The sequence below is a fragment of the Aquarana catesbeiana genome, linkage group LG01, assembly GCF_042186555.1.
Source record: "Aquarana catesbeiana isolate 2022-GZ linkage group LG01, ASM4218655v1, whole genome shotgun sequence".
NCBI lineage: Eukaryota > Metazoa > Chordata > Amphibia > Anura > Ranidae > Aquarana > Aquarana catesbeiana.
In genome coordinates this window covers 33,863,828-33,886,736 of record NC_133324.1, presented here as the reverse complement: position 1 = coordinate 33,886,736, position 22,909 = coordinate 33,863,828, and the positions used below count along the sequence as shown (strand labels likewise).

The 22,909-nt window shown below is 41.5% G+C and overlaps 1 protein-coding gene across 1 annotated transcript in view; it reads right to left on the bottom strand.

The window, feature by feature from the left end:
* Positions 1-5,467: 5,467 nt before the first annotated feature.
* Positions 5,468-22,909, bottom strand: part of LOC141139412 (vomeronasal type-2 receptor 26-like) — a 310,781-nt gene continuing 293,339 nt past the window's right edge. Inside the window, exon 6 of the mRNA XM_073625509.1 lies at positions 5,468-6,360. Coding sequence (XP_073481610.1) covers positions 5,468-6,360 — 893 coding nt within the window. The remainder of the gene's footprint in view (positions 6,361-22,909) is intronic.

Below are 22,909 nucleotides of genomic sequence, written 5' to 3'. Positions count from 1 at the left end.
TGGCCAGGCAGTGAAAAAGACCCACACATGTGGTATCGTAATACTCAGGAGGAGTAGCAGAATGTATTTTGGGGTGTCATTTTTGATATCTAAATTCTATGTGTTGGAAATATCTTATAAACGGACAACTTTGTGTAAAAAAAAATGCGTTTTCATTTTTTTCCACATTTTCCAAAAACTTCTGGAAAAAAATAAACCATTCAAAAGACTCATTATGCCTCATAGATTACACGTTGGGGTGTTAGCTTTCCAAAATGGGGTCATTTTGTGGGTGTTTCCATTGTCCCGGTGCTCCAGGGCCTTCAAAAGTGTAACAGGTGGTTGAGAAATGTGATGTGTAATTTATGCTCCTAGAACACCTGATGGTGCTCCATGCATGTTGGGCCTCTGTATGTGGCCAGGCAGTGAAAAAGTCCCACACATGTGGTATCGTAATACTCAGGAGGAGTAGCAGAATGTATTTTGGGGTGTCATTTTTGCTATCTAAATGCTATGTGTTGGAAATATCTTATAAACGGACAACTTTGTGTAAAAAAAAAAAATGTGTTTTCATTTTTTTCCACATTTTCCAAAAACTTCTGGAAAAAAATAAACCATTCAAAAGACTCATTATGCCTCATAGATTATACGTTGGGGTGTTAGCTTTCCAAAATGGGGTCATTTTGTGGGTGTTTCCATTGTCCTGGTGCTCCAGGGCCTTCAAAAGTGTAATAGGTGGTTGAGAAATGTGATGTGTAATTTATGCTCCTAGAACCCCTGATGGTGCTCCATGCATGTTGGGCCTCTGTATGTGGCCAGGCAGTGAAAAAGTCCCACACATGTGGTATCGTAATACTCAGGAGGAGTAGCAGAATGTATTTTGGGGTGTCATTTTTGCTATCTAAATGCTATGTGTTGGAAATATCTTATAAACGGACAACTTTGTGTAAAAAAAATGCATTTTCATTTTTTTCCACATTTTCCAAAAACTTCTGGAAAAAAATAAACCATTCAAAAGACTCATTATGCCTCATAGATTATACGTTGGGGTGTTAGCTTTCCAAAATGGGGTCATTTTGTGGGTGTTTCCATTGTCCTGGTGCTCCAGGGCCTTCAAAAGTGTAATAGGTGGTTGAGAAATGTGATGTGTAATTTATGCTCCTAGAACACCTGATGGTGCTCCATGCATGTTGGGCCTCTGTATGTGGCCAGGCATTGAAAAAGACCCACACATGTGGTATCGTAATACTCAGGAGGAGTAGCAGAATGTATTTTGGGGTGTCATTTTTGCTATCTAAATGCTATGTGTTGGAAATATCTTATAAACGGACAACTTTGTGTAAAAAAAAATGTGGTTTCATTTTTTTCCACATTTTCCAAAAACTTCTGGAAAAAAAATAAACCATTCAAAAGACTCATTATGCCTCATAGATTATACGTTGGGGTGTTAGCTTTCCAAAATGGGGTCATTTTGTGGGTGTTTCCATTGTCCTGGTGCTCCAGGGCCTTCAAAAGTGTAATAGGTGGTTGAGAAATGTGATGTGTAATTTATGCTCCTAGAACACCTGATGGTGCTCCATGCATGTTGGGCCTCTGTATGTGGCCAGGCATTGAAAAAGACCCACACATGTGGTATCGTAATACTCAGGAGGAGTAGCAGAATGTATTTTGGGGTGTCATTTTTGCTATCTAAATGCTATGTGTTGGAAATATCTTATAAACGGACAACTTTGTGTAAAAAAAAATGTGGTTTCATTTTTTTCCACATTTTCCAAAAACTTCTGGAAAAAAAATAAACCATTCAAAAGACTCATTATGCCTCATAGATTATACGTTGGGGTGTTAGCTTTCCAAAATGGGGTCATTTTGTGGGTGTTTCCATTGTCCTGGTGCTCCAGGGCCTTCAAAAGTGTAATAGGTGGTTGAGAAATGTGATGTGTAATTTATGCTCCTAGAACACCTGATGGTGCTCCATGCATGTTGGGCCTCTGTATGTGGCCAGGCAGTGAAAAAGACCCACACATGTGGTATCGTAATACTCAGGAGGAGTAGCAGAATGTATTTTGGGGTGTCATTTTTGCTATCTAAATGCTATGTGTTGGAAATATCTTATAAACGGACAACTTTGTGTAAAAAAAATGTGGTTTCATTTTTTTCCACAGTTTCCAAAAACTTCTGGAAAAAAATAAACCATTCAAAAGACTCATTATGCCTCATAGATTATACGTTGGGGTGTTAGCTTTCCAAAATGGGATCATTTTGTGGGTGTTTCCATTGTCCTGGTGCTCCAGGGCCTTCAAAAGTGTAATAGGTGGTTGAGAAATGTGATGTGTAATTTATGCTCCTAGAACACCTGATGGCACTCCATGCATGTTGGGCCTCTGTATGTGGCCAGGCAGTGAAAAAGTCCCACACATGTGGTATCGTAATACTCAGGAGGAGTAGCAGAATGTATTTTGGGGTGTCATTTGTGGTATACACATGCCATTTGAGAGTAACAAGCTATTACAATGACAATTTTGTTTGAAAAAAAAAATCTCAATTTTGCAAAGAATTGTGGGAAAAAATACAACCTCAAATAACTCACCATGCCTCTAACTAAATACATTGAAATGTCTACTTTCCAAAAAGGGGTTATGGGGGGGGGCATTTATACTTTCATGGCTTGTTAGGGTCTTAGGAAATGAGATAAGCCTCAGTACATCAGATGTGATAATTTTTTTATGATTTGCACCATAGCTTGTAGACTCTAAAACTTTCACACAGATCAAATAATTTCCACAAATTTGTGGTTATTTTTACCAAAGATATGTAGCAGTATAAATTGTGGCCAAAATGTATGAAGAAAAATTACGAATTTGCAAAATTTTATCACAGAAATTAGAAAAAAATTGTTTTTTTTCAAAATTTTCGGTCTTTTTTCATTTATAGCGCAAAAAATAAAAAACCCAGAGGTGATCAAATACCACCAAAATAAAGCTCTATTTGTATGAAAAAAAGGACAAAAAAAATCATTTGGGTACAGTGTTGCATGACTGAGTAATTGTCATTCAAAATGTGAGAGCACTGAAAGCTGAAAATTGGTCTGGATAGGAGGGGGGTTTAAGTACCTAGTAAGCAAGTGGTTAACTACTATGAATTTCTTTTATTACTACAAGAGCAATATATATTTATTAATATAGTGGATACATCTACATACAATATATTTAAAGTGATCCTGACACTAAAAATACATTACAAGCAGCTTATAAAAGAACATGTTTAATATTTATCACCTGGGAAGGTGGTGAGTAAAATCTTCCCTCTCCTGAAGAGTGATGGGTGGATCGGGCATCTGACACATGAGGATGATTTGGATAATTTGTCCTCATCTGATCACTGTGGTTACTCCTCACTAAGTGACTACATTGTTCTGCAGTGAAGTAACTAGACATGTGCAAATAGTTTAGTTCCGAATTCATTTTTTAACAAATTTGACAAATTCATTAATTCCGAAATGTCTGAATTTTCTAATTTTTCAATTTCCGAAATCACAAATTTCGAATTCCCAAATTTCCGAAATTCCAAATTTTCAAATTTCTGAATTTCCGAAAATTCCAAAATTCTGAATTTCGGAAATTCTGAATTTCGGAAATGTGGAATTTTGGAAATATGGAATTTTAGAAATTCAGAAATTTGGAATTTCAGAAATTCAGAAATTTGGAATTTCAGAAATTCAGAAATTTGGAATTTCAGAAATTTGGAAATTAGAAAATTTGGAAATTCACAAATTCTAAATTTCAGAAATTTGAAATTTTCAAAATTTCAAACTTCCTCATTTCGAATTTTTGAAATTTCAAATTTTTGAATTTCCAAATGTTCAAATTTTCAAATTTCCGAATTTTCAGCAAATTCGGGAAATTCGGAAGTTTGAAATTTTGGAAATTGGAAAATTTGAAATTTCCGAAATTTCAAATTTCAGAATTTTGAATTTCAGAATTTTCAAATTTCAGATTTTCGAAATTCAGAATTTTCAAATTTCAGAATTTTCGGAAATTAGAAATTCCGGAAATTGGAAATTCAGAAATTCTGAATTTTGGAAATTTCAAATTTTGGAAACTTGATTTTTCAGAAATTTCAAATTTATGAAATTTCAAATTTCAGAAATTCAAAATTTCAGAAATTTGAAATTCTGAAATTTGAAATTTTCCAAAATATCAAATTTTCCAATTTCAGAAATTTCGAATTTCCAAATTTCCCGAAATTCCAGAATTTTTCAGAAATTGGAAAATTTCTGAAATTGGAACATTTTGGAAATTGGAACATTTTGGAAATTTGAAAATTCAAATTCGGAAGTTCGGAAGTTCGGAAGTTCGGAAATTCGAAATTTCGGAAAGTCGAAAATTCGAAATTAGGAAGTTCGAAAATTCAAAATTAGGAAATTTGAATATTCAAAATTTCATAAATTTAAAAATGCAAAAATTTGGAAATGTGAAAATCCAGGAATAAGAATGAAAATCTGAAAATTCAAAAGAATGAAAATCTGAAATAATAACTAACTAATAATAAATATTAAATTATAGGTATTGGAATGTCCTTTCAAATTTGGCTGTTAGTGAACGTAACGAGTATGAACTTATCCGAAGTTATGAATTATATGCAATAAGGAATGCCGTATCTAAACGAATGGAACGTAATGATCTAATAATAATATATAACAATAATAATAATAATACTAATAAAACTTTTTTTGTTTAGATGCAGCATTCATTATTTCTGATAATTCGTAACTTCAAATAAATTTTGTTTGTTACGTTCACAAACAGCCAAGTTTGAAAGGAAATTCCAATACCTATAATTTAATAGTTAGTTATTATTTCAAATTTTACAAATTTTCTTTCCTTTTTTCGGATTTTCACATTTTTGGATTTTCGGATTTTCACATTTTTGGATTTTCGAATTTTCGAATTCCGAAGATCTGAAAATTCGGAAATTCGGAAATCCGAAAATTCGAAATTCGGAAATTTGAAAATTCGAAAGTTTGGAAATTTGAAAATTCAGAAATGCGGAAATTTGGAAATCTGGAAATTTGAAAATTTCAGAAATCCGAAAATTCAAAATTCGGAAATTTTAAATCTTCTGATTTCCGAATTTCAAATTTTTGAATTTCCGAATTTTCTAATTTTTTCAATATTTCCGAATTTCCTAAAAAAGCAAAAAAAACAAATGAAACGAAAATGAACAGATTTTTTGTCATTGCACATGTCTAGAAGTAAGGCTGGTGGGAGGAACCACTACTCCCAGCATGAGACAAGGTTTCCAACAAACCCAAAATGTGCAAAACCAGTGGTGTGCAGAGCAAAAATTAGATTTACCATCTATTCGAGAGGTGAGTATTAAGTGTTTATATTTAACATTGTTCATTCTCAATACACTAGGAAAATACTAAAATTACCAATGATAGAGATAATGCTATAACTACTGGTAATCCAGTGTTGCTCCACACATATTAGCGGATAATTGTTTTTGTATTCAGATCAGGTCTGATCAGAATGATGTAACATTTTGGGAAAAATATACAGCCAAGAAGTCCAGAACTTGAGGCCACTATAGCAAAAACCTCCACAGCCACCATGTATTTCCCTCTGGTGCTCAGATAGGCCGGGATCATGGCAATCCAGACACTGCAGAACACCAGCATGCTGAAGGTGATGTACTTGGCCTCATTAAAACTGTCCGGTAATGTCCTGGCTAAAAAGGCTATAATGAAACTCGCAGCTGCTAGAAGCCCCATATAGCCCAGGACAGAGTAGAAGCCAATAACTGAACCCTCATTACACTGAATGATGATCTTCCCCTGATAAGTGTGAGTGTCCCGATCCTGGAAGGGAGGAGAAATAGACATCCAAGTGACACAGATTTTTACCTGAACCAGTGAGAAGACACAAATGATAGCATTGGGCAGTTTGGCTCCCATCCATTTCCTCCAGGGACTCCCAGGTTTGGTGGCTTTAAAAGCAATACACACCATAATACTTTTGGCAAGCAGAGAAGAGACAGCGACTGAGAAGATGACACCAAAAGAGGTTACACGCAACATACAGGTCACATCTACTGGATGGCCGAAGAACAAGAAGACACAGAGGAAGCTCAGCATGATGGAGACCAGGAGAAGATAGCTCAGGTTCCGGTTATTAGCTTTAACAATGGGGGTGTCCTGGTAATGTATAAATATCCCCAATATGAAACCAGTAAGAAGACAACAGAGGATGGAGACAGCTAAAAAGACTGCAACAATGGTATCATCAGTGTAGGAGAGAAATTCCATCAATTTTGGAACACAGCAATCCTTCTTCTCATTTGGCCATTCTTCATCAGGGCATTTCATGCAGTTTTCACTGTCTGAAGGAAGAACAGTACAAACACAAAGAAAATCGGGGTCAGAGCTTCTGAGAAAATGAATTGTCTTGTGTTGTCTCACAGCTAGCAATGGGATTTCTGTCAGTGCATTGTGGGGAAGGAAAAGAGAATATAATAAATATAATACAATGTAAATATAATACAAATATAAATAAATTAAAAATATCATTTATAATCTAATATATGACCTAAATATATAATTTATTGGTGTATTGGCGCACTCCAACGATGCCCATATCCCTTGGACACAGCGCATCACTGATCAGCAGATGGGCTCTATGATTGGTCCTTCTGATTGGCCTGTTAATTAACCATACCTCTGCCTGCCACCAAAACTAACCACGCCTCTGCCTGATGCATATACTGACCCTGGCCTATTTATGGAATATGTTCCTGCCTGCTGCCTGGAGCAATACTTTGCTGTGTTGACCATGTCTCTGCCTGCTACCTGTACTGACCCTGCCCTGTTTATGGATCATGTTCCAGCCTGCTGCCTGGATGTCAGCCTGAAATAACTCTGGGTTGTTTATGGACCATTTTCCTGCCTGCTTCCTGCATGTCAGCCTGCTGCCTGTACTGACTTTGGCCTGTTTATAGACCATGTTCCTACGAGACACCAGTCCCACTCATCCTCTGACAAAAACAGCACTAGTAAAACCACAGGTGGGTGTTTCATTTCCAAAATGTGGTTATTTTGTGGGTGTTTCCATTGTCCTGGTGCTCTATGGTCTCAAAAAATGTGATAGGTAATCAGGAAATTAGATTTGTAATTTATGCCACTAAAACACCTATAGGTGCTCCTTAAATGTTGGCCTCTCTATTAGGGTTGCCACCTCATCCCTTTAAACTCGAACACATATGAATTCCACAGGTTCTGTGGCTGATTAAGGTGGTAATTAAACTCACTTGTGCCTTATCTTCATTAAATTAGCCTCAGAACCTGTGTAATTCATATATGTTTGGGTTTAAAGGAATTAGGTGGCAACCCTACACTCTATGTGGCTAGGCTGTGAAAAAGTCTCACACATTTGGTATTGCCATACTCAGGAGAAGTAGAAGAATGTATTTTCAGGTGTAATTGTTATTATATTATGTCCATGCTGTTTGTTAGAAATATCTTTCTAGATAGACAACTTTGTGTAAAAAAAATACATTTTAATTTTCTTTCCACATTTTTCATAAACTTGGAAAAAACAACATATTCAAAAGGCTCATTATGCTCATAGAATATACGTTGGGGTATATGTTTTTGGAAATAGGGTCATTTTGTGGGTGTTTCCATTGTCCTGGTGGTCCAGGGTCTTCAAAAATGTGATTGGTAGTCAGGAAATTAAATGTGTAATTTATGCCCCTAGAGCGGGTTTGTGATGCAAACGTCTTTTTACAATATTTGCAGTTTGTTAAACAAAATCATATTTGGAAACTTTTTACACTGTGAGAATCCTTGGCCCTCGTTTTTTCCTCTTCACATTTTAAGGAGATTTTACCACCGGAAGTGGTCGTGATCGCGAGGAGAGAGCGCGAGGACGGGTCGGCTGTTTTTTCTCCCCTTTCCCGGTCACGGAGACCATTACGCTAATTTGACTCCTCCTGCTGTATAGCAGAGAGGGTCAACAACATCCAGTGTGTAGGAATTTTACCTATATCCCATGGGTCTTTTATTGTGGTCTACGCTGATACCAGCTGGCGGGGGCCATATGGTTCAGGGCAACTCATTTACCTGGAAGAACTTTTTTCCTACTGAATTATATCCCCTGATTGTGGACATTGTCTGCATTTGCCTGGACTGTTTTTTATAACACATGAAATGCACAGGATTTAATAATTTGCACTTGTCACTTTATTGTATAGAATACATTTACCTCTAATATTTGTTTGGATTACACTTAGCAAGTGCTGTTTGTTCATAAGGACCACACTCAAGTTGATTCATTTAACACTAGCATTACACCTTTTGGTTTGAAAAAGCAGCTGCACCTTTATTTATTTAAATTAAAAAGTATTTATTTGTTGGGGCGGTTGGATTGAATTAGATACATTCAGTGTTCACATGCCCCTAGAACACCTGAAGTTGCTCCTTAGATGTTGGGCCTCTCTATGTGGCTAGGCTGTGAAAAAGTCTCACACATGTGGTATTGCCATACTCAAGAGAAGTAGAAGAATGCATTTCAGGGTGTAATTCTTAGTATGTCCATGATGTTTCATTTTCTTTCCACATTTTCTATAAGAGGTTGTACATTGGGGATAGATTAGAAGGGGTTGTATTGTGTTGTTATGTCTTGTTAAATTTAGTATTAGTTAAGTGGATCATCTCTGGAAAATTAGAAGTTGTACACTCCCTTCCCATGAATAAAGGTCTTTGAATGTTTATGTCTCACAGGTTTTAGAGATGGTGCCCTTGAAGATAGTGACTTATAATGTTAGAGGACTAAATAGCCTTAGTAAATGACATCAAATACTGCAGGAATTAAAACATCAAATATTGTTTTTTTTACAAGAAACCAATTTTAAATGGTCATCTAGGGTTGGATTGAACTAAAAAAATTTCCCACTTTGATTTTATGGATATTCACTTGATAAGAGATCCAAAGGAATAGCAATAGGTTTTGATAAAAATACACCATTTAATTTAAAAGCAATGGAAACTGATTCTGAAGGAAGGTGTATCATTAAGGGATCCCTGTTTAATATTGAATATACATTGGTTAACATTTACTGTCCAAATGTCCATCTGTGCCTCTTTTTGAGAAAGGTAATGAATAAATTAGAATATTTTAAAGAAGGTAAAGTAATTATGGCAGTGGATTTAAATTCTGTACTCAATCGAACCCTGGATACCCAGCCTCTCTCCCTGCGTTCAGAGGGCAAATATCTCAAAGTAATTAAACAAAAACTACATCAACAGCAACTCGTGGAAGCGTGGAGAATCTTGTACCCTAAAGGGAGGGACTTCACATATTATTCTCAGGTACACTCCTCCTATTCGAGAATTGATTATGTTTGTTTAGACCACCTGCTCCTAGAGGGGTTATTAAAGGTAGAAGTGAAATCCTTCACCCTCTCGGATCATGCCTCAGTTATAGTTAGTCTGGATTTAAAGAATATAGGCAAAGATCCTGGAGGCTGGATGAATCACTCCTATATGATCAGGACATAGTGGAGGATTTGGAAAGGGACTTGAATTTATTTTTTACTGAGAACAATGTAGAAAATATTGTGCCAACTGTATTGTGGGAAACCCACAAAGTATTTATGAGAGGGAGACTGATAGCAAAAGTTAAGAGGAAAAAAATATGGACAGCCCAAAAACAATCCCTCCTACAAGAAATTCAGGAATTAGAGGAGTTACATAAAAATTTAAATGATAATTAGGTAAAGGTGGAATTAATAGGAAAAGGCTCTGAGATATTTGATGGAGCAGGAGTCCAAACAAGCTTTTATTAGAACAGCTAAAAGGCAGTATGAGTTCGGTAAAAGACCTGGGAGAGTGTCGGCGGGGGTGATCAAACCTAGAAGGAATGTAAACTATATTGTGAAAATGAAAGATTAAAAGGGAGAAATTAAATATTCTACTAGGGAGATCAGTAAAATCTTTTTGGAATACAATCACTATATAAAGTAAATGGTATCCAAGATAGTGAAGTTAGACAAAATAGAGGAAATAAAATAGAACAGTATTTATGGAAAATAAAGTTACCGGCCCTATCAGATGAGGACATAAGTAATTTAGAACAAGATATTTCCAAGGAAGAAATTGAGCAGGCAATTAGCAAAAGTAAGGCTGGTAAAAATCCGGGTCCGGATGGCTACACATCCTTATATTTTAAAAAGTTTTCAAGTTCCCGAATCCCTTTTTTCCATTTATGTATGAACTCTATTGGGGAAGGCCTGAAAATCCATGAAGAAGCATTGGGGGCATACATATCACTATTGTGTAAAAAAGGGAAGGACCCAACTTTGTGCTCTAGCTCTAGGCCGATATTATTGAACAATGAGGATGTTAAAATATATGCAAGGATTTTGGCCCAAAGATTGAGACCATTTATGCCTTATTGTATTGAGAAAGGTCAAGCAGGATTTGTCCCCGGGAGGGAGGCAAGAGGTAATATATTAAGAACAACTTTACTGATGCATACAGCAAAAAAGGGAAAGAAACTTGTTCTTTTTCTATCAATAGATGGCAAAAAGGCTTTTGATAGGTTATATTGGGATTTTTTTTTAAATCGTATTTTTTATTGAATTTTTCATAAGAAAATAAAACAATCCAGTCAGAAAATAAAACCAGTGCGTTTTTGAATAATGAAAGCATCAGAAATTATTGGGTCATACAAAGACGACAACAGAGTAAACTTACAATTACATAAGTACAGTATATGTTACAAAACTGTAGAATAGTTCAAAAGAGGGGGGGTGGGCAGAAGGAGGGAAGATTGAGAGAGAACGCTTAACTAAAAGGTCACATATATCTCACCAACAAGAATTTTTGCTCTCTGGATCTGCAAGCAGTGAAAATTCTCAGAGTACCTAAACTGTAAGACCAGGGTACTCTTAGGCAACTTGATTGGGACAAAGGGAAGGGGAAAGGGGGAAAGGCACCATGGATAGGAGATTTTAACAGTATGGTTTCTTATGAGGAATAGATTAACAGTATTACGTGAACAGGCGTGATCCCATAAATCCCAAATTTGCGAAAATTGAGGAAGTGAATCGTGGATTACTGCAGTAAGATTTTCCATTCTACGGACCTGTTCCAGTATTTGCAGAACCTGCAGGAATGTGGGTGGGGAGGTAGATCGCCATCTTAGAGGGATTACTCTTTTTGCTGCTAGTAGAATGAAGGTAGCTAATTTTTGGGTGTATTTAGAGATATCCGGGAATGGTAAGCCCAGGAGGTAATGAATCGGGTCTAAAGGTAGGTCCATTTTGTATAGGCCTTGAAGGAGTGCTTGGATGGAGGACCAGAATGGTTGAACAGCAGGGCAATCCCAAAATATGTGGAAGAGAGAGCCAACGTCATTCTGGCATCTCCAGAACACTGGAGGGAGCTTAGGATCATATCTATGTAAAACTTTGGGGGTCCTATACCAGAAAAATAAAATTTTGTAAGCTGTCTCTCTCTGTTCAATACATCTTGATGACTTGGAGATTGCCTCCCAGATCCTCTGCCACTGAGGGAGAGAGATAGGTCGGTGTAAAATTTGAGACCATTTTTGCATATATAAATGGTGTGTACTGGTCAATGGCAGGGCATCATAGAGGAATTTATAAATGTCTGATATGAGATGGATCTGGTGTGGGCCTTGGGAACATAAAAGTTCAAATGGAGTGGGTTTTTCTAGGGTCAGAGTCTGTGACTGAGAATGGAAGTAATTGCAGAAATGAATAAAAAAGATGTTTTGGGATCTGGTGTTTCTGGTGTTTCGTTGTATTTCAGTGAAAGATAGTAAGGTACGGGTGATGGGGTAAACTATATTGCGGAGTTGGAAGATTCCAGCTTGCGTCCAGGTATACATTCGGGTGTAGGATAAACTATCCGGAATATCAGGGTTAAAGAGTAGGCTTAGTAGGGGTGGGCATGTGGTGGAGAGGGAGAATTGACGAGAGCATCTTTTCCATATTGATAGTGTGAGCAGCATTGGATGTAAACAGAGGCTTTGAAGTTGAACAATAGAAGTAGGCAGGGTGGACCATATCATGGAGCAGGGATGTACCGGGCATGTTATACTCATTTCTAACTCTGACCATCTATTGGAGGCCATTCTGGTGGACCAAGTAATTATCGGTTTAAGGTGTGTAGCATAGTAATACTTGATAAGGTCTGGGGCTCCAGTGCCGCCCCTAGAACGTGGGGCTAATATTACTGACTTGGCTATGCAGTGTACTTTATTGTGCCATATAAAATTTAGGAAGAGTCTTTGTGTAGCTTTGAGTTGTGACATTGGGGCGGAAATTGGCAAAGTTTCAAACAGGTAGAGGAGTCTCGGCATGACAGACATTTTAAGGACATTGATCCGGCCTAAGAGAGAAATAGGGAGGGTGTCCCATTGATGCAAAAGCCAGTCCATATCCCAGAAAAGGGGGGGAAAATTTACCTGATAGAGAGTTTGATACAAGGAGGTTAAATATATCCCCAAGTATTTAACCACTTCCCTACCCGCCCATAGTCATATGACGTCCCCAGATGGGATCTCCCATCCTGGGTGGACGTCATATGACGTCCTGGGATTCCCGGCCGCCTAGGGGGCGCGCGCGCGCGCGCCCGCCGCGTTCCTCGGGACCCGGTGCGTGTGCCCGGGCCGTTAACCGGGCCGGCATGTGGATCTGTGTGTGTAAACACACAGATCCACAGCCTGTCAGCTCTGAGGAGAGCGATCTGTGTTCCCAGAATGGAGGAACACTGATCGGTCTCCTCCCCTAGTGCGTCCCCTCCCCCTTCAGTTAGAATCATTCCCTAGGTAACACATTAACCCCTCCCCGCCCCCTAGTGGTTAACCCCTTCACTGCCTGTCACATTTACACAGTAATCAATGCAATTGTATAGCATTGATCGCTGTATAAATGTGAACGGTCCCAAAAATGTGTCAAAAGTGTCCGATGTGTCCGCCATAATGTCGCAATCACGAAAAAAAATCGCGATCGCCGCTAAAAAAATAAATAAATTTTTTTTAAAAAAAAAATGCCATAAATCTATCCCCTATTTTGTAGACGCTATAACTTTTGCGCAAACCAATCACTATACGCTTATTGCGATTTTTTTTTACCAAAAATATGTAGAAGAATACGTATCGGCCAAAACTGAGGAACAAATTTGTTTTTTTAAAAAAAAATGGGGATATTTATTATAGCAAAAAGTAAAAAATATTGTGTTTTTTTCAAAATTGTCGCTCTTCTTTTGTTTATAGCGCAAAAAATAAAAACCGCAGAGGCGATCAAATACCACCAACAGAAAGCTCTATTTGTGGTGAAAAAAGGACGTCAATTTTTTTTGGGTACAACGTCGCACGACCGCGCAATTGACGTTCAAAGTGCAACAGCGCTGAAAACTAAAATTTGGCCTGGGAAGGAAGGGGGTGAAATTGCCCTGTGTTGAACCGGTTAAGGGCGAGTGGGCACCAATGGAAGGAATAATTCTGTTGTAGTGTGGCTAGGATGGAGGGGGGATATGAAGTGGCAGAGCTTCTGTTTTGCTAGTGTTAGTTTTATACCCCGAAATTGAGCCAGATTTTTCTACTAAAATTTGGAGATACTGGAGGGAGTTATGGGGACTGGTCAATGTCAATAGGATGTCATCTGCGAACAGAGAAAGTTTATATTCTCTCTGTCTTAGTGTGACCCCTCGGATGTCAGGGTGGATGCGAACAGCTTCAGCCAAAGGTTCCAAACATAAGATAAATAGCAGAGGGGATAATGGGAACCCCTGTCTAGTGCCATTACTCAATGGGAATGATGGCGATATAAACGAGGATAACCTGACCTGGGAAGTGGGTTGGGAATATAAGGCGTATAGCGCTGCCATAAAGGGGCCTTTAAAGCCATATTTGGTGAGAGTAGCAAACATAAAAGGCCAGCTAAATCGGTCGAAGGCCTTTTGTGCATCTAGGCTCAGGATTAGGGCCGGATGTGTCGTCCTATTCAGCAGGTCAATGAGGTCAATGGTGCATCTTGTGTTGTCACCTGCATGTCGAGTGGGGACAAATCCCACCTGATCCTTGTGTATAAGCTTAGGGTTTATAAGGGAAAATATGTTGGCTAATATTTTGGTAAAGATCTTGTAATCAGAGTTGAGAAGGGCTATGGGTCTATAATTATCAGGGAGAGAGGAGTCTTTACCGGGTTTGGGGATCACTACGATGTGGGCGTGGAGAAAATGAGGATGGGGGATTGTTCCCTTCAGTAAGGAGATAAAGATGGATATTAAATGTGTGCTTAGGATCGGTAGAAATGTTTTATAATATGAATAAGGTAAACCATCTGAGCCTGGGGATTTATGTGTTGGGATAATCTTGACTACTTCTGCTAACTCTTCAGGTGTGAACACGGAATTCAGAGAGGCAAGATGGGTTGAGGAAATTTTGGGCATATGTAGGGATTCGAAAAAGGAGTCAAATTTTTCTTGCGTAAAGAGGTGATTGGGATCTGTTTTTAGACAATTGTATAGTTTATGGTAAAATTCTCCAAAGACTTTAGACATGGTAAGGCAGCAATAGATAGGTGTACCGTTAGCTTGAATAAGAAAGTCCGGAGATGAGTGGAAGGGGCGAGGTTTTAATTTATCCACTAGCATTCTGTGGGGTTTGTTTGAGTATTCATAAAACTTCTGCTTGGACCAAAGAAGAGACTTATCAAATTTTTTCATGTCTATGAATTGAAGCTGGTTTCGCAGAAAGATGACAGTTCGGAGTCTAGCCACCGTGGGGGAGGATATCAAGAGCTAATCAGCCTTTCGGAGTTTGATTAAGAGAAAGGAACTTTGGAGGGCTGTATATTTTTTCAAGCGGGAACCCATGGAAATACATTGGCCCCAGAAGACAGTTTTGTGGGCTTCCCACAAGGTGGAGGACTCAGGAACTGTGTTTTCATTAAGTTGGAAAAATTCAGATAGAGCATTAGATAGGCTTTCTCTAGTCTCCGGGTTACGGAGCAGGGTTGAGAAACTTTGTCTAGTTCTTCAAACATAGCAGAGAGAAATTAAATTTGACCAGAGTTGGAAGTAGGGATGAGCTTCGAGTTTGAGTCAAACCCATGTTCGACTTGAACATCGCATGTTTGACCGTTTCTCAAATTACGAACGATATGGGCTGTTTGTGCCAAATTCGAGTGGCACGTCATGGCCCATAATTCACTGCGGCATCGCAGTGCATTGCTGAAAATTGGTGGTGTTCTTCTGATCCTATTAGTACCGCAGGCAGCTGCAGTATTTACAAGTTAGTGTAGTGCGTCCTCTGCACAGTGTGCACCTAAAGCTACCCGAAGAAAATTGGTGGTGTTCTTCCGATCCTATTAATACCACAGGCAGTCAGCTACAGTATTTACAGTTAGTGTACTGTGTCCTTTGCACAGTGTGCACCTAAAGCTACCTGAAGACAATTGCTGTTATTCTGCTCCTATTAATACCACGGGCAGGCAGCTACAGTATTTACAGTTAGTGTACTGTGTCCTCTGCACAGTGTGCACCTAAAGCTACCTAAAGAAAATTGGTGGTGTTCCTCTGATACTATTAATACTACAGGAAGGCAGCTACAGTATTTACAGTTAGTGTACTGTGTCCTCTGCACAGTGTGCACCTAAAGCTACCTGAAGAAAATTGGTGGTTTTCTTCTGACCCTTTTAATACCACAGGCAGGCAGATACAGTATTTACAGTTAGTGGACTGCGTCCTCTGCACAGTGTGCACCTAAAGCTACCTGAAGACAATTGCTGGTGTTCTCATACTAATAATACTACAGGCAGGCAGTTGATTCTGCTAGCTGCAGTATCAGTATATATGTACATCCCAGCTTGGTGCAGCTACATCTCACTGCAGGCCACCAGTATGTCTGGAAGGCCAACAAGGAGAAGTAGACAGTTACAAGCCAATAAAAGAGGGCAAGCAGGCTCTGTGTCTAGAGTGGGGATGAGCTGAACACCCCCCTGTTCAGTTCGCACCAGAACATGCGAACAGGCAAAAAATTTGTTCGAACACGCGAACACCATTAAAATCTATGGGACACGAACATGAATAATCAAAAGTGCTAATTTTAAAGGCTTATAAGCAAGTTATTACCATAAAAAGTGTTTGGGGACCTGGGTCCTGCCCCAGGGGACATGGATCAATGCAAAAAAAAGTTGTTTTTTGGGGAGCAGTGATTTTAATAATGCTTAAAGTGAAACAATAAAAGTGTAATATCCTTTTAAATTTCGTACCTAGGGGGGTGTCTATAGTAGGCCTGTAAAGGGACACATGTTTCCCATGTTTAGAACAGTCTGACAGCAAAATGACATTTCAAAGGAAAAAAAGTCATTTAAAACTAGTCGCGGCTAGTTCATTGATAAAAACAGCATGGGAATTCCCCACAGGGGAACCCCGAACCAAAATTAAAAAAAAAAAAATGACGTGGGGGGTCCCCCTAAATTCCATACCAGGCCCTTCAGGTCTGGTATGGATATTAAGGGGAACCCCGGCCAAAATTTAAAAAAAAAAAGACGTGGGGGTCCACCTCAAAATCTATACCAGACCCTTCAGGTCTGGTATGGATTTTAAGGGGAACCCCGCACCAAAAAAAAAAAAAACAGCGTGGGGTCCCCCCAAAAATCCATACCAGACCCTTATCCGAGCACGCAACCTGGCAGGCCGCAGGAAAAGAGGGGGGATAAGAGAGCGCCCCCCTCCTGAACTGTACCAGGCCACATGCCCTCAACATTGGGAGGGTGCTTTGGGGTAGCCCCCCAAAACACCTTGTCCCCATGTTGATGAGGACAAGGGCCTCATCCTCACAACCCTGGCCGGTGGTTGTGGGGGTCTGTGGGCGGGGGGGCTTATTGGAATCTGGAAGCCCCCTTTAACAAGGGGACCCCCAGATCCCGGCCCTCCCCCCTGTGTGAAATGGTAAGGGGGTACAAAAGTACCTCTACCATTTCACTAAAAAACTGTCAAAAATGACAAGAGACAGTTTTTGACAATTCCTTTATTTAAATGCTTCTTTTTTCTTCTTTCTTCTATCTTCCTTCGGTTTCTTCCTCCATCTTTTTCTTCTTCTGGTTCTTCTGGTTCTTCCTCCGGTGTTCTCATCCAGCATCTCCTCCACGGCGTCGGCGTCTTTTTCCCTTCTTCTGCTCGGGCCGCTCCGCATCCATGATAGCATGGAGGGAGGCTCCAGCTCTTCTCTTCATCTTCTTCTCTTCATCTTCTTCTCTTCTTCATCTTCTTCTCTTCATCTTCTTCTCGGGATGCTCCACTTCGATGGTGGCATGGAGGGAGGCTCCCGCTGTGTGATGCTTCTCCTCTTCTGACGGTTCTTAAATAATGGGGGGCGGGGCCACCCTGTGACCCCGCCCCCCTCTGACGCATGGTGACTTGACGGGACTTCCCTGTGGTGTCACGAGAACCATCAGAAGAGGACAAGCGTCACACAGCGGGAGCCACCCTCCATGCCATCATGGATACGGAGCGGCCCGAGGAGAAGAAGGAAAGAAGACGCCGACGCCGTGGAGGAGATGCTGGATGAGATCACCGGAGGAAGAACCAGAAGAACCAGAAGAACCAGAAGAAAAAGAAGATGGAGGAAGAAACTGAAGTAAGATAGAAGATAGAAGATAGATGAAAGAAGAAAGAGGAAGCATTTAAATAAAGGAATTGTCAAAAACTGTCTCTTGTCATTTTTAACATTTTTGACAGATTTTTAGTGAAATGGTAGGGGTGTACCCCCTATTAATTTCACACAGGGGGGAGGGCCGGAATCTGGGGGTCCCCTTGTTAAAGGGGGTTTCCAGATTACGATAAGCCCCCCGCCTGCAGACCCCCACAACCACCGGCCAGGGTTGTGGGGATGAGGCCCTTGTCCTCATCAACATGGGGACAAGGTGTTTTGGGGGCTACCCCAAAGCACCCTCCCAATGTTGAGGGCATGTGACCTGGTACAGTTCAGGAGGGGGGGGGCGCTTTCTCGTCCCCCCTCTTTTCCTGTGGCCTGCCAGGTTGCGTGCTCGGATAAGGGTCTGGTATGGATGTCTGGGGGGACCCCACGCTGTTTTTTTTATTTTGGCGCGGGTTTCCCCTTAAAATCCACACCAGACCTGAAGGGCCTGGTATGGAATTTAGGGGGACCCCCACGTCTTTTTTTTTTTTAATTTTGGCCGGGATTCCCCTTAATATCCATACCAGACCTGAAGGGCCTGGTATGGAATTTAGGGGGACCCCCCACGTCATTTTTTTTTTTTTTAATTTTGGTTCGGGGTTCCCCTGTGGGGAATTCCCATGCTGTTTTTATCAATGGACTTCTATGTGTATTGTCGGACCGGCAATGCATTAATAGCCGCGACTAGTTTTAAATGACTTTTTTTCCTTTGAAATGTCATTTTGCTGTCAGACTGTTCTAAACACGGGAAACATGTGTCCCTTTACAGTCATACTATAGACACCCCCCAGGTACGAAATTTAAAGGGATAATACACTTTTATTGTTTCACTTTAAGGATTATTAAAATCACTGCTCCCAAAAAAACAGCCGTTTTTAAAACTTTTTTTTGCATTGATCCATGTCCTCTGGGGCATGACCCAGGTCCCCAAAACACTTTTTATGACAATACCATGAATATAAGCCTTTAAAATTAGCACTTTTGATTTCTCCCATAGACTTTTAAAGGGTGTTCCGCGGCACTCGAATTTGCCGCAAACACCCCAAATTGTTCGCTGTTCGGCGAACTTGCGAACAGCCGATGTTCGAGTCGAACATGAGTTTGACTCGAACTCGAAGCTCATCCCTAGTCTAGAGGCAACAGTGCTGGTCATGGAGACGGTACATCCTCATCAGCACATGGCTGTGGGACACGCTTGTCTTGTTTTTCGGCAGCTGACCGCGTGAGCCGCAACATGCGGAAGACTTGGTAGAGTGGATGACCAAGCTGTCCTCATCCTCCTCATCCTTTCTCACCCAGGCTCAGGGTACTTTGTCTGGCAAAGCAGCTGCCAACACGGTCTCTTCCCTCGGCTCAATGGCATCAGTCACTCCTTCCCTAGCCCCATGTCCTCTTGAGGTGCTCCCGGACTGTTTGACCACAGGGTTGGGCACATGCTCCAGGAGGATGCCCAGTGTTTTGAAGGCTCCGATGATGGTACCCAGCTAGAGGAAGGCAGTAATGTGGGCCCAGAGAGAGGGGGTGCCCAAGAAGGACAACAATCTGGCAGTCATGTTCCCCCAGCTGCAGCATACTGCCAGGTTTGCTCCAGTGATGAAGAGGGAGGGGATGATGAGGTCACTGACTCCACGTGGGTGCCTGATAGGAGAGAGGAGGAGGAGGAGGAGGAGGAGGCACATCACCAACAAAGTAGGATGCCCTCAAGGGGCCAGCTTAAGGGCAGCACACCAACTGCAACACACCGCAGAGCTCCGCATGTGCAGGGCACTGCTGTCTTTGCGCATTATTCCAAAAGTTCTTTGGTGTGGGCCTTTTTTGAGACAAGTGTATCAGATCCCACCGCTGCTGTTTGCAACATATATCTCAAGTGTATCTCGCGTGGCCAAAACATCACCCGCTTGGGCACCACATGCTTGACCAGACATATGTCGACAGTTTGTTGCAAGCGTACCTAAAAGACTCACACCAAAGAACAAAGAGGACCTCTCCTTGCTTCTCATCAGCTGGGATCTCCAACCCCACTATACCTTCAGTCCTCTCTGAGACCTGCACTGAGAGGAATGAAGGTGTAGAATTAGGTGTGTCACAGCCAAGTACTTGTGGGCAATCTGCTATAGGTACACCAACATCAGATTGTACCAGGCAAATTTCCCTGCCCCAGCTGCTGCACCACGGAAAGAAGTTCACTCCCAGCCACCCACATGCTTAGCGTTTGAATGTTAGCTTGGCTAAATTGCTAGCACTTCAACTGCTGCCTTTTCAGTTGGTAGACTCTGTCCCCTTCCGTGAGTTTGTGGAATGTGCGGTTCCTCAGTGGCAGGTTCCCAAATGCCACTTTTTCTCATGGAAGGTGATTCTGGTTCTCTACTGGCATGTGGTATGTCTTGGCCTCGCTGGACAGGGCGGTCAGTGGTAAGGTGCATATTACCACTGACTCATGGTCCAGCAGGCATGGACAGGGATGTTACCTACCTTTCACCGCGCACTGGGTGACTCTTTCTGGCAGCTGGGAAGGATGCAGGACAGGGTGCAGACACGCCTCTAAAATTCTACTAGTGTTGATTCTGCCACACCTCTCTCCTCCACCCCTCCTCTTTGAACGCAGGCAAAAAGATGGCATGCGGTGCTTGAGCTGGTGTGCTTGGGGGACAGGAGCCACACTGAGGCAGAGATTCTGTCAGCTCTGCAGGGGCAGGTTCAGAGGTGGTTGATGCCACGCCAGCTTAAGGCAGGTATGGTGGTTTGCGACAATGGCACCAACCTCCTCTCCACCCTCCGACAGGGACAACTGACCCATGTGCCCTGTTTGGCTCATGTCCTTAACTTGATGGTGCAGTGGTTCTTGGGCAGGTACCTGGGCTTACAGGATGTCCTGAGGCAGGCCAAGAAAGTCTGTGTGCATTTCCGCAGGTCATATAATGCCAGTGCTCGGCTGGCTGACCTCCAAAAGGAATTTAACCCGCCCAAGAACCGCCTAATCTGTGACATGCCCACCAGGTGGAACTCAACATTGGCCATGCTGCAGCAGCTGCACATGCAGCAGAGGGCCATCAATGATTACCTATGCGATTATGGCACAGGACAGGGTAAGAGGACCTTGTTTTTTTTTCCCCCATGCTAGTGGGCTTTGATCAGGGATGCATGCACTGTCCTGTCACCATTTGAGGAGGCCACGAGGATGGTGAGCAGTGGCAGTGCATGCATCAGTGACACTGTACCTCTTGTCCACCTGTTGGAGCACACGCTGCGTGGAATAATGGACAGGGCACTTGAGGCAGAACAGAGGGAGGAAGAGGAGGACTTATTTATCTCTCAAGGCCCCTTTTATCCAGACAGTGTTCCTGCATGCCCGCCAATTACACAGGAAGAGGTGGAGGAGGAGGATTGTGTCAGCATGGAGGTGGAGCTTGGCACTCAGCATCAGCAGCAGTCTTCAAGGGATCATTTACAGTCCCAAGAAACCCATGGACTTGTACGTGGCTGGGAGGAGGTGGCTGCGGATCATGTCGTCCTTAGTGACCCAGAGGTCTCCGGACCAAATGCCTCAGCAAACCTACGCTGCATGGCCTCCCTGATCCTGCAAAGCCTGTGGAAGGATCCTCGTATTCGTGGTATCAAGGAGAGGGATCAATACTGGCTGGCAACCCTCCTTGATCTACGTTACAAGGTAAGGTTTCGGACCTTATCTTGCCGTTGCAGAGGGAGCCAGTGTCTGTTATACATGGTGCAGGAATACCTAGGGGCAAGATGTGACTTGGGCACCTTTACCAATGAAAATCCTCTGGGTTACTGGGTCTTGAGAACGGATCACTGGCCAGAGCTTGCACAATATGCAATAGAGCTACTGGCCTGTACTGCATCCAGTGTTCTTTCGGAATGCACATTCAGTGCTGCTGGAGGCTTTGTAACCGATCACAGGGTTGGCCTGACTGCGGACTTGGTCAATGGACTAACCTTCATAAAAATGAATCAGTCTTGGATCACCACCAGCTAACAGGCACCTGATGCTGATGTAACTGAATAATATTTTTTGAAATGTCAGATCCCTTCAAGACTGCCTATGCTGATGCTGAGTGACTATCCTGTTATGTTGAGTGATTATCCTCTTCCTCCTCAATGATCATGCTGATAGCTTGTAAGAACATTTTTGGTTTTGGGCGCCACCACCAGTGGTTAAGGCCCAATTTTTCAGCCCCTGTTTAACAGGATCATGTAATTACAATTTTTGATGCAATACTTTGCAGCAGGGCTCGTTCCTGTGCTCCAATTAGAGTATCACTGAGGAGTTGCAGTGTTGTGGCACCAGCACCAGTGGCTAAGGCCCAATTTTTCAGCCCCTGTTTAACAGGGGCATTTAATTACAATTTTTGATGCAATATTTTGCAGGAGGGTTCATTGCTGTGCTCAACTAGAGTATCTGTGAGGGGTTGCAGTGTTGTGGCACCAGGGATCCGACATTACATTAAAACCCGTAAGCAGTTTTAAGTGACTTTTATTCCTTTAAAAATATAATTTTGTGCAGGGACTGTTCTAAGCACTGGAAACATGTGCCACTCTACAGGCATACTATAGACACCCCCCAGGTACGAAATTTAAAGGAATATTTCACTTTTTGTTTTTTCACTTTAAGCATCAATAAAATCACTGCTCCCGAAAAAAACGGCCGTTTTTAAAAGGTTTTTTTGCATTGATACATGTCCCCTAGGGCAGGAGCCGGGTCCCCAAACCCTTTTTAGGACAATACCATGCATATTAGCCTTTAAAATTAGCACTTTTTATTTTGAACGTTCGAGTCCCATAGACTTTAATGGGGTTCTAAAGTTTGCGCAAACTTTAGGTCTGTTCGCAGGGTCTGGTGCGAACTGAACCGGAGGGTGTTCGGCTCATCCCTAGTTGGGAGTATAGACATTCACCAAAGTTAGGGAGTGAGTGAGGAAAGAACAGTTCAAGATAATAAATCTGCCCTGGGGGTCCAAATAAGAGGGTTTGATTCTCAATGGACAGGAACGTTTTATTAAGATCGCCACTCCTGCATTCCCAGAAGGATCAGAAGCAGTAAAGGTAGTTGGGAAATATATACTAGCAAATTTGAACGGCCCCTCAGGACAGAAATGGGTCTCCTGCACCATGATCACATCAGCCCCTGAAGATTTAAACTCCTTCAAAGCCAACCATCGCTTTTGAACAGAGTTTAAACT